This window comes from Tripterygium wilfordii, chromosome 20 (genome assembly GCF_013401445.1).
Source record: "Tripterygium wilfordii isolate XIE 37 chromosome 20, ASM1340144v1, whole genome shotgun sequence".
Taxonomy (NCBI): Eukaryota; Viridiplantae; Streptophyta; class Magnoliopsida; order Celastrales; family Celastraceae; genus Tripterygium; species Tripterygium wilfordii.
Window position 1 is genome coordinate 1,146,603 of NC_052251.1, and position 11,780 is coordinate 1,158,382.

The window sequence follows — 11,780 nt, forward strand, 5'->3', positions numbered from 1 at the left end:
TAATTAAGGAATACTGTTAAAGCAAATTATTCTTAGATTTCATAATTAAATCATGCACTGTCTGATTATGACACTTCAATTAAATAGGTATAATTTAGTTTTTAAAATTCTACATTCGTGTCAATCCTTTAACGGCTAATTGAAACTTCTATATGGGGACAAATCATATTAGCACAAGCCATCAAGAATAATAAAATAATTTAAAGATCAGGGAATGATAAATTAAAATTGAATAATCATTAAACATATATGAGCTGGAGAGCACATAATAATCAAAACAAAATTTCAAAGAAAATTGGATTGGACGGCTTTTAGTTTACGTGTGCATATCGATGGTTGGTACAGCGTCAAGGGGAAAATCAAATCAAATAATGAAAGTAGTACAACATGTTATAAATCAAATACCCGCGACCTATCGTCTGCACGGTTTTATTTTCAATAGGCCTTCTAAGTATAAAGAGATTAGATCTTTACTTATAAATCATATCAATGATTTACACTTAATCGATGAGGCCCAATAAATGAAAACGAGTAGATCTCTTTTTATGATATAGTTTTCGTTTCAACATCATGTTATAAATTGGATACTTGTGAGAGCACCATATAAATCCAATCCAAATAACTCAAAGAGGTATTGTTCCATCTATACCTAAGACTCAAGATTTTATCCTTAAAAAAGCTCTCTTGATGATTTACACCAAATCGATATAGGATACAAATCTTAACGTGACAAATAAACAAAAAATTCCACGTTCACATATAAATAAAACAAAAGTACGCATTATTCTAGACAAATATTCTATATACTGAAAGAATTAGTTCATATCGCTTGAAAATTACCCTAAAAATTTAGTATTGTCTAATCATGATTTCGATGGAAGAATATTTCTTCTTCTGGTTTATACCAAACCTATCATCTTTTGTTAATTATTTGTCTTTTTCCAGAACAAATATGATCAGTCTGGTACAGCTAAATTATCACACCAAAAAAAAAAAACGTATAATACAAAATCCATGTTGCTTTGTCATTGACAAGAATTATTACAGGTATAAAAGTACAATTATTATATACATAAATACAAATATATTTTAATGGAGAATCTAATTCAATCAAAAGTACTTTCGGCACCCAATCTACGGTTATGATTTTGCTTTTGAATACTGAAAGAGTATACTATAATTCAACATATGTGTATACATCCCTTTTATATATATAGGCGAGTTCTCACACGTGGGATCCTATAGTGTTTTTAAAGCACGGGATACACTTTCAACCATTCCTTAAATCAAATGGCTCAGGCCCACATCAAGATACATATATGCAATGTTGATAATCAACGGTACAAAGTATATCCCACACTTTAACAAATTTACAGGATCTTGCGTGTGAGAACTCTCGTGTAGATATATATACACACATAACATTACCAAGTTATTATTATTTATTATATGTAACCAAATTCTTGTCTATAGTAATGTAATAAGTTAAAAAGTGACATCAAAGATTCAGAGTCAGAAGCCATAACACTAAGGTTTGTTAGGGAAGCTTGAAAATGGTGGAACCAACCACTAAGGTCTAACCGAGAGACCCCACCAAAGAGAAAAATTTTAGCGCAATCATTTTTTATGCTTGTCGTCACAATTAATCCATTAGAAAAATGTTTCTACTGAGATGAATTGTTTTAAAAAAATTATGAAATGAATTTAAAAGCATTTCTTAAGATATTCATGTTCTTTAAATGATCTAAACATTAGATTTTCAAAAACATTTAAATGTATGATATAGATCTTAGATTAAAAAAAATACAAAAAACTTAATTAGTTAAAGCTACATTTTTCAAGTGAATTGTTCGGACAGATACGAAGACATCCACCCAAAATAAAACCCTTATTTATTCCTAAATTGAGTTATATGACATGTGAAATAATCATTGATTACAAAGGCCCACATAAAATTCAACACTCAACATTAAATGAGGATCACATTTTGTGAGTAAGCATTTTTTTTTCCTCGTCCACTTAACATCTACTGATAGAGTTGCAAGGGTGCATCATAGAGATTGCAAATTCAATTCTTGAAAACAACCCCTCCACGTATTATGTGAGAGTAAGATTTATATATACTTTGCTTGTCTCGAACCCCATCCACTACAAAAGCCTTATGTATGGATGTTGTTTAGCTAATGTCAAGTAAATTATAAGCAAACTTTATTGTTAAAGATTTGCTAGTTTGGTGAAACTTTGTTATAAATAAACAGAAAAATAAGCAAACAACCTTTGGAGAAGTCAAATTCACCAATCCCCCATTAACACTTTGCAGGTTTATTGAGATATTTAGATATAGTAATCCGATCCAAACACTCAAAATTTACATGAGTCAGAGGCTTATGATTATGATTTCTTCATGTAAAAAACCTTTGCAAGATTTTATCTTTCTAAAAGCACAAAAACAAGCTTTCAGAGTTCTGCAGTTCTTAAAAATGATACTTTTAAGTAGGGATGTTCGATTTTTTTTTTTTTTTTTTTGACATAAATTTAACCAACCAATCGATCAATTATTGACGGTTTGGTCGGTTTTTTTGGTTCTTCAGTTGATCCTTACTAACATGTGTTTAACAATAACCGACCAATCGATCGGTTTGACGGTTGATTCAGTTTAAGATGATTTTTTTTCTAATAGCCCTACTTTTAAGTTTTCAACTTTTGTCAAACGAAAATGTAAAAAAAAAAAAAGAAAAAAAGAAAAAGTAGTAGAAGTGGATAAGAGTAAGAAATGTCAAACTCACCCTTAAAAAGAAGCAATAAGTAAGAGTTATATGCAGATAGAGATACCATCACCCGCACGGTTTGTGCAGAAAGTGACTGGTTATAGTTCATGAGGGTAAGGTAAGGGCTTTGAATTAGGACAATTCAACAGAGAAATTAATTTCGTTAGGTGTGTGGGACCAAACTATAAGGCAAAATGTTAACATCCAGGAGTTTGAAATGGAGACACCATCCCCAAAATCCATCAAGTTTCTCAAAGACAAAAAAATAATGCAAGTTTTGAACTATCTTTCAGAAAAAGGAAAAACAAAAAAGGGCATGGCATGAAGGGAATCTATTTTCCTTTTCTTCTAAGTTCTATCCTGAATATTTGATGTGATCAAAGGTCACAAGGACACTTTTCTTTCTTTCCCTCACTCAAACTTTATTCTTTTCCCTGTGTGTGTTATGGGGTTGCTCTGCAGATGGTAAGAGGGCATTGATTGATGTGTAATGTAACTCTCAAATGTCAAGAATTAAATTCCAAATCAATCTGACATAATCCAACTGAGTGGCTTATAAGTAAAACCCAACCTTTCACACATCAACAAGGCCATATCTAGGCTCAAGTACCGTTTAGTGAAACGGCCCAGAAACAAAGTAAATGTCTGACGTATCTACAGTGAACCGGTAAACTTAAAACAAATAATGTTATTGGTGTGTTTGGGTTGAGAAATTCAATACTCAAAGTGAACAATGTGATTGAATTTTTTTTTTAGAGAATTAAATCACATCCTCTATCAAACAATCATATAGCTCAAATTGGACAGTAAATCATACCACAACTTCAAAACACTAAACCGTAAGAGTCCACCACATAATCACATAGTGAAATAGGGTACGTACCTTTAACTGCGGATCTAGCAGAATTAACGAATAATCCCTGCAGAATGTTTCAAAGATAGGATCTGATTAGGACAGAGTTTACAAGCATTTGATTTAGCGTTGTTACTTGTTCCTCATATGATCTAATTTTGTCATAGATTTGTTGTTCCTCATATGAACAGCAGCTAATCACATCTAATCACATCTGACATAGAATTTCTAACTGATTTAGTGATTGATTATAACAGAAAGCAGCCCACTATAGTGCATGATGATCTAAATCACTCATTAATTACACTCTACATAGACTGGTGTACTTGCCAGTTAAGTGCACTCATAGAGATCAAACCATCTCAATCCATCTTCAAATTCAATCAATTATTCATGTATTTGATTAGTCTCCTAATATAAATCATATTCCATACATGTCTCATTGTCAATTAACTTTCAACCTAATCAAGCAATCAAGCCGAAATAAATCAAAATTGACACAAATGCATACAACAAAATTGCCAATTAACATTCAACCTAGTTAAGGAATCAAGCCAAGATACATCAAAATTGACACAAATGCATACAACAAAAATCAGTGAGAGTTTTTTCTTTATCTCGAATTGATTGCTTTGTTCTTATTCATTATGAAGATTAGGCATGGAAATTCAATCACGTAATGAAAACAAAGTAATATTCCTCAATGTGGTCACACAAGTACGAATCTTAAATCATGCCAATCCATCATAATTCTCAGTACACTTCTTGAATTTCAGTAGTTAATAATAATAATTATGAAGATAAAGTCATGTCAATCCACCATCATCGCTAATCAAATGTTTAATCATCTGATACATCCACTAAATCAAATCACATCTCATATATATTTTACTCGTTCAGATTTACTAACAGAACAAACAATTACAGCAAGAAGAGCTAAAATCACATAGATTAGAAGACGAAGGATCACATACTAGTTTTCAGAGACGAACAGGGCGGAGGTGGAACAACGAACCTTCTCTGCTCTACTCTGCTTCATCACTGTCATCGCCCTCTCATAGCTTCCATTATATTTATACAAACATCACTGAAAAAACCGATCGTCCTCGTGATTCTGCGAATTAGAAGAAACACAGCCCTAGCGAAGACGCTTTTTTCCTACTTTTAATCTCAGTATCTTAAAACTTTTGAAATTTAAATTTGCGCGGTTAAAGTTCTTATACAGCCCGCGCGTCTACACGTTTCCAATGGTCAAACTCTGGTCGTAAAAAGTCCAGCCCAAGTTATCATATGTGGACCAGCAACTTTATTTTAGGCCCATGACTGACGTTTTGTTCATTGTGGATCCTGATTCCTGAAGAAGCAATTCCGGATGGGCCGACGCTAATTTGGGCTCGTGGGTTGATGCTTAATCCATTATCTATATATAAATCAATCCCGGTTGATATACAAAGCCCCTTTCCTTCCTTGAAATAAATAGTTGACTGAGCTTTTCCCCCTTACTAATACAAACAATCTGGAATTTTTAACACTGATCATCAACGTTTGTTGCTAGCCACTATTGATGTTATTCAACAAATCTGAAAACGCTACTACAATACAACCTATCGGAATTTTGTTTCGTAACCGATAAGGCAATAACAACTCAACAAGCCTACCCTTTGGACAAGCTCACTGAGTTCAACCTCATGACAAGTTACGCACGCGCAAAACCACTCAACAGATTAAATCAAGATTAGTACAAGAAAAAGATGCTAGCTTATAATGTACTTTAATTAAGGAATTACATTAACCTAACAAACCATTTTTATCAAGAAAGATTAAATCAAGATTAGTACAAGAAAAACATAGTAGCTTTTCAGCTACAGATGGGGCAGAGAACAAGCCCATTTTCATTACAATCAGAACACCTAACCACCACACTCCTCCCCTGCATCTGCCCTTCCTTCACCACCATCACCTGCTTACAGCTTCCGCTGCACGAAAAACAAGGCAGAAACCTCGCATCGCCACAACCTTCGCAAACACTCCTTCCCAATTTCCTAGGCACTCCCTCCAGAACCTCCGACATTAACCCCTCCTCCACCACTCTCACCACCTCCTGCGCTCCTCCGATGTACTTTCCCCTAACAAACACCCTTGGCGGCACCATCGCTTCCCTCTCTTTCCCTTCCATTAACATCCTCAATTCCTCCCGGAATCCCTTGTCCATCGACACGTCCCGCTCGCAGATCACTACTCCGAATCCTTCCAACACAGCCCGAACCGAATTGCACGCCTCGAATGTCGATCTTATCCCTCTCAACGTCGTCGTGTAGATAACCACCCTGTTTTCCCCATTCGGCGGACATAATCTCTCAAATCGATCCACTAACCGCTCCTTGTCAAGATTGGCGAATTTTTCGGTGTTAGGGTTCTTGAAAACGCCAGATCCGATTTGACGCTTGGTTTTCGTGTTCGGATTTGAGTTTTCTTTGTCGTGTTTGATGAAAGGCGAGAATCGGAAGCTATCGTTGTCGAGGCCGGACATGAGTTCCCATGAGTTGATGACCTCCGGCTCGGATCGAAGTAGCTTGGGCTCGGAGAGAGGGCTGGGGAAGACCGAACCGAGAGTGAAGCGAGGGGGAGGAGTGGGTGGAGTAGTAGTGGTCTGCGGTGGTGGATCGAGAGTGAGTAGGCCATATGTAGTAGAAGTCAGAGAGACGATGTGGTGACCGAACGCCGAGCTGCCGAGCTGAGACAACTCGTCGTCGGGATTCAGCAAAGTAGAAGATACACAACCCATGTCTTCTTCTTCCAACCTTTGATTGAACAGAAGATGAAGAGTGAAGGTCAGTCTTCTTTCTTTAATGGAGTCTCCATTCAATATTTGAAATTTAGTGGGTCCCATTATCACGCCAATTAAGCGCTAAAGTTTAAGTTCAAATTAATTGCGATTCTTACGTGGAGCGTCGTGATTTAATGTTCTTGTTATTATAAATTAATTTATCAACGTACAAGTGGCGAGTGCTTTTCCCCTTGTTGGTTTTCCTTTTAAGATAACAGCGCCACTGACGCACGATTTTCGAGGTCAAAACTAGTGTGATTTTTAAATTAAGCCCAATTAATATGTGGGCCTACATTGTCATTGTTGGGCCTGTGGACCCAAAGAAATTTCAGTCAGGTTTACGGACTACGAGAGGACTGGAACCTTTTGGCCCACTTTGCTCCCGTGGTGGCCCAATCTGAAGTCTCAAAATATCTCGCATTATTGCATACAAATTTGGTCAAAGTTTAACGCGTGATCACAAAGGTGTTGTTATCAATGAGAATCACCGCTATGCGCATTATGAGATTGCAGAATTGAGCACATTAAGAGGCAGGAGTTTGGACAACAAGGCAGTCAATGCAAAATTACTATTTTTTTGATTAGATTGAAAAGGTTGTGTCTACTTAATTAATTTTAGAAAACAACATACAAGGCTAAATGAATTCATCCCATCAGGAATTTAAGTTCATTTATATTGAAATCATATGATTTATTAGGGTTCTTGAGAAAAGTGGGTCCATATATATTTTTAGAAAATGGGTGACCCAAACAGCTAAGGATTACTTAGAGACATAAGCATATGTCAAAAAACATATGTGAAGAGAGAGATCCTATCAAAAAAATGTGAAGAGGGAATGAAGTAATATTGTTTTTTCACTGTTGGATAAAAATAATAATAGGTGATTTGACTAGTTTGACCATTAAATGTAAAATTTTATACTCAGAGAATTCTTAGAGCCCAAAATCCATATTCCACTATCACATAATTAGGGTTGTCAAAAAAAAACTTCGCAAACCGAATCAACCGTCCAATCGATTGATTGGTAGGTTATTGTCAAATATATATTAGTGAAAATTGACTAAAATACCAATCAAACCGTTAATAACCGATCAATTGATCGTTAAATTTACGTCTAAAAGCCAAAAAAATTTATGTGACATAATGATCTTCAGTTTTCACCACATGTAAGAAGGTAGGTGACCGTTTGCATGAATGCATCAATCTATATGTACACTTGCGAATCTTATAATTGGTTGATAACAAAAACCGCATTCAATTGACTTGATTTGTCGTCACATTATATTATGGACAATGAACAGTATTGGAAAGCAGACCCATGACTCATGAGAGGATCAGAAAACAGTTTTGACCAGTCCACTTTGTTAGATGAGCCAGCCAAGGTGACCACTGGTCACTTGTACCAGACACACAGGATTCCTCCATGGCTAACTGGGAAGAATTGGTGGTCTTCGAGGTCCTCCTCTATTATAAGCCACATTCAACTCTTATAAATTCTGTGTCCGTCCTCTAGCTGCCCCCAACACGTGAAACAAGTAAGGTCCAGCAAGGTTGTTATTTATTTCAATGACTGATAATGACACCATAGAAGTTTGTCCTTTAGACATTGAATATGTGCCTAATTTGGGGTTTCTAGTTCTATGTATACATAAATTTCTCACATGATGATAGAGTAAGTTGGACCAAATCTTTGCATATGGGCACAAGGGTGCTCCTACTGAAAATTGAACTCAAAACTTACCGAATCCATGCAGTTTGACCATAGAGAAATTCACCAACTGGGTTATCACCCTAATGATTTAGTAAGGTGGTTATTATTTAGGAAGGAAAATGAAAGCATGCTCATCAATCTCTCTACTGTCATATGGTTTGACCCTAGAGATATTCACTAATTGGGTAGGGGTGACAAAACTCTGTTCGATCCGAATGATTTAAATTTAACCGACCGAATTAAATCAAGTTTGGACATAAATTACATGTCCGTAATTTGGGTTCAAACATAACATTTTCATCTGGTTTAAAATAGGGTTAGCGTTTAAACATAGTAATTTTGTTCGATTTACTTGTTCAAACCCTAACCGAATTAATTTATTATCCAATTTAGTTGTCCCGATTTAGATCAATCTAAGTTTGGTTAATTATATAAATAGAGTCTGAATATGTAAATATTTTTTAAACACGTGTTATTATCCGACCTAAAATCAACCCAGAGCCGAATTTTTGTCATCCATAACTGGGCTATCACTCTAGTGGATCAGTGGTTATTATTTAAGAAGGAAAATGAAAGCATGCTCATCAATCAATCAGTCAGAATGAGAAAGAGCCAGTTATAATTTTCTTAGAGACTTTGGATTCTCATGAAAAAAAAATAAATTGACAGAATCTGACACCCGCTTTTAGTAGTTTTTGTATTCTACGTTGTTTAGCAGATATGTTGGAGCTCGTACCACTGTAGATTCTGCACAAATAAACACCAAAGCCTGTGTCTTTTTCTCTTTATCTCTCATTGATTTCAGTCCCCTCTACAGTCCTTATAATGATACGAGGGAGCTGAGCTCTCCATGTCATTCTGCATTCACTCCTCCTTTGATGCTAATGGGAAAGAGGAGTGGTAGTTCCTGGTTTACAATAGTGAGGAAGGCCTTCAGGTCTCCTTCTAAGGAGAGTAATGAAAGGACTTGCAGAAGGAGAGAAGAACAAGAACAAGATGGAGAACTAGAAGAGAAGGTTAAAATAATAAAAACTAACTGTTGATTTCATTATCATTTGTTGATTTTTGTGTGTTTGAGCTTCTGGGTTTTGTGCAGAAAAGAGAGAAACGAAGGTGGCTTTTCAGAAAGCAATCTAACACTCTTCGTGCTCCACAATGTGAAGAACCAAAGAGTGGTACTACTTTGGAGGCAGAGGAAAGGCAAGCAATAGCTGTGGCGGCAGCAACGGCGGAAGCTGCCATGGCGACAACACAAGCAGCTGTGAAGATTGTTAGGCTGGCTAGGAGGCCGTCAAGTTTTATTAGAGAACATTATGCTGCCATAGTTATTCAGACAGCTTTTAGAGGCTACATAGTAAGTGATGACAATTAATGGTCATTTTATGAATTCCCTTGTTTTTGTGATTTTTCAGTTTCTGAGAGTTTTGGATTGTGATTGGTGAAGGCAAGAAGAGCTCTACGTGCACTGAAGGGGATAGTGAAGCTCCAAGCATTAGTAAGAGGATATAATGTGAGAAAGCAAGCGAAGTTGACATTAAAATGCATAGAAGCTCTGGTTCGAGTGCAAGAGGAGGTGCGAGACCAACGTGCAAGGCTTTCACTTGAGGGAAGCAGAAAGTCTATGTTTTCTGAAACCAATGGTGGTTCATGGGATTCCAGATATCTACAAGACATCCGCGAGAGAAAGTCATTAGTAAGCTAGTGAAATATATCTTATGTTCATACTCATGAATCTCTCTCTCTCTCTCTCTCTCTCTCTATATATATATATATATGTATGTAATGGGTTTTGTGATTTTTAGTCCAGAGATGCAATTTCAGTATATGGTGAACAATACTATGATGACCGTCCACGTACAAGCGAGAAGATTGAAGCTTTACTACACAGTAGAAAAGAAGCTGCGCTGAAACGGGAGAAAGCACTTGCTTATGCTTTATCTAACCAGGTAATTTTGGTTCACTCATTCATATACGATTCTCTGGGTTGAGAGTTAGAACCAACCAACCAAGATATTTGATCTTGGTTTCATGGATTCGTCTGACTTTCGGGTCATTACCCGCATGGGTTTCGACCCAGTCTTATCTATCGCCAATGTGGTGTGGGTTTTTCTGACGACTCGAGTTTTACATCCACTCAGTTGTCCGATAGATATGTTAAGCTGGGTGGTTATTCGATTAATTTTTTTTTAGTATTTGGGATTTCGATGGTACATCATAGTTAGCTAATTAATCAATGTTTTCGATATGTTTGTATTAAGATAAGGAGATCCAGGAGGAACCCTTCTGCAGGAGATGAAATGGAGCTAGGAGATGGAACTAGATGGCTTGATCGATGGATGGCAACAAAGCAATTCGAGAGCAGAGCATCAACAGAAACCAGAGAACCCATAAAGACATTAGAAGTTGATATGTCCACACCTTACTCTTATTCAACCCCGAATCCCAAAAGAACATCACTTCACCAAAAACATTCGAATCAAACCGGTCACTACTTTCATCAAACACTTTGTACGCCATCTCCGAGGACAGAAAAAAGCTACTCTGTAGCACATACTCCTAGCTCAGCTGGCTCGAGACATTGGTTCAATGGGGGAATGGGGCGGTATGGACGAACTGGTGCAGTTGGGTCAACAATGCCAAACTACATGGCTGCCACTGCATCCACAAAGGCTAGAGTTCGACCACAAAGTGCACCAAGACAGAGACCTTCGACGCCAGAAAGAGAGCGAGAGCGAGAGCGAGAGCGAGGCGGATCATCAGCGAGGAAACGCTTGTCTTATCCAGCTCCAGAGCCTATTGACATTAACTACAACAACAGTTTTAGCCAGAACTTGAGAAGTCCCAGCTTCAAGAGTGTACAATGTGGCTACTATGGGGTGGAGCAACATTACTGTTATGCAGACAGTTTTGGTCTTGGAGGCCAAATTTCTCCATGTTCAACCACTGATCTAAGGTGGCTAAAATGATGATTAATCAGATGATGGATTGTTCTATCCATGTTCAGTAATTCATTTCGTATGTGGGTTTGGGCCCAATTACTTCTTGTAATGAATTGGGATGCCTCACATTGTGTAACCTTCTTTGTGATTGTTGCTTGGTTTATCAGGTTTGGATCATAATGAGATGGGGGGTTTGGATTTAGCTGATGCTGAAGTTATAGCAAAAAATAAAGGCTAAAAGTCATTAACACCCCAAATGATTTAGTACACTTTACTAACCCTTTAAAAATACGCTAGATTGACGGGTGTATTTAGTTAAAAATGGAGTGCATATTGCTCATCCTTAAACATTTCTATAGTCAAATCTTTATAGTCGCTAAATGAAAAAATCACCTTAAAACAATTTAGGCCCAAATAAAGCCCAACCGGAAGCTCCGAGTTGTATTGAAGGGTCAACATTGATGAAACCCTGTCTGAGAGTTGTATTGAAGGGTCAACATTGATGAAACCCTGTCTGACCCGGACGTTATCAGGCTGATCCCAATCGTGTTTTACCGATTTCGGGCCGGACCCTAATAAACAATTAACAGGGTCGAGTATAGGGTATATATTTTATAATTTTTCGAAGTCCCCCGATAACCCTATAAGAAAAAACATAATTAAGAGTTTCCGGGTGACCCG

The 11,780-nt window shown here is 36.9% G+C and overlaps 2 protein-coding genes across 2 annotated transcripts; one reads left to right on the top strand and one right to left on the bottom strand.

Moving 5' to 3' along the window:
• Positions 1-5,376: 5,376 nt before the first annotated feature.
• LOC119987270 (uncharacterized protein At5g39865-like) lies at positions 5,377-6,526 on the bottom strand. The gene has a single exon (XM_038832141.1). It carries the CDS (start codon positions 6,509-6,511, stop codon positions 5,480-5,482), a length of 1,032 nt encoding a protein of 343 aa, XP_038688069.1. The 5' UTR covers positions 6,512-6,526; the 3' UTR covers positions 5,377-5,479.
• Positions 6,527-8,941: 2,415 nt separating this feature from the next.
• LOC119987434 (protein IQ-DOMAIN 14-like) lies at positions 8,942-11,301 on the top strand. Its single transcript, XM_038832351.1, has 5 exons — positions 8,942-9,176; positions 9,257-9,514; positions 9,605-9,853; positions 9,963-10,106; positions 10,419-11,301. Exons 1-5 carry the CDS (start codon positions 9,039-9,041, stop codon positions 11,124-11,126), a joined length of 1,497 nt encoding a protein of 498 aa, XP_038688279.1. The 5' UTR covers positions 8,942-9,038; the 3' UTR covers positions 11,127-11,301.
• The last annotated feature ends 479 nt before the right edge of the window (positions 11,302-11,780 follow it).

What these genes read in the sequence shown, in the direction of transcription:
- LOC119987270 (XM_038832141.1), bottom strand. Translation starts at nt 6,511, where the DNA reads ATGGGACCCACTAAATTTCAAATATTGAATGGAGACTCCATTAAAGAA.
- LOC119987434 (XM_038832351.1), top strand. Translation starts at nt 9,039, where the DNA reads ATGCTAATGGGAAAGAGGAGTGGTAGTTCCTGGTTTACAATAGTGAGG. An exon ending in ATGGAGAACTAGAAGAGAAG is followed by an intron (nt 9,177 to 9,256) that starts GTTAAAATAATA and finishes GGTTTTGTGCAG; the next exon opens with AAAAGAGAGAAACGAAGGTG. An exon ending in TCCGCGAGAGAAAGTCATTA is followed by an intron (nt 9,854 to 9,962) that starts GTAAGCTAGTGA and finishes TGTGATTTTTAG; the next exon opens with TCCAGAGATGCAATTTCAGT.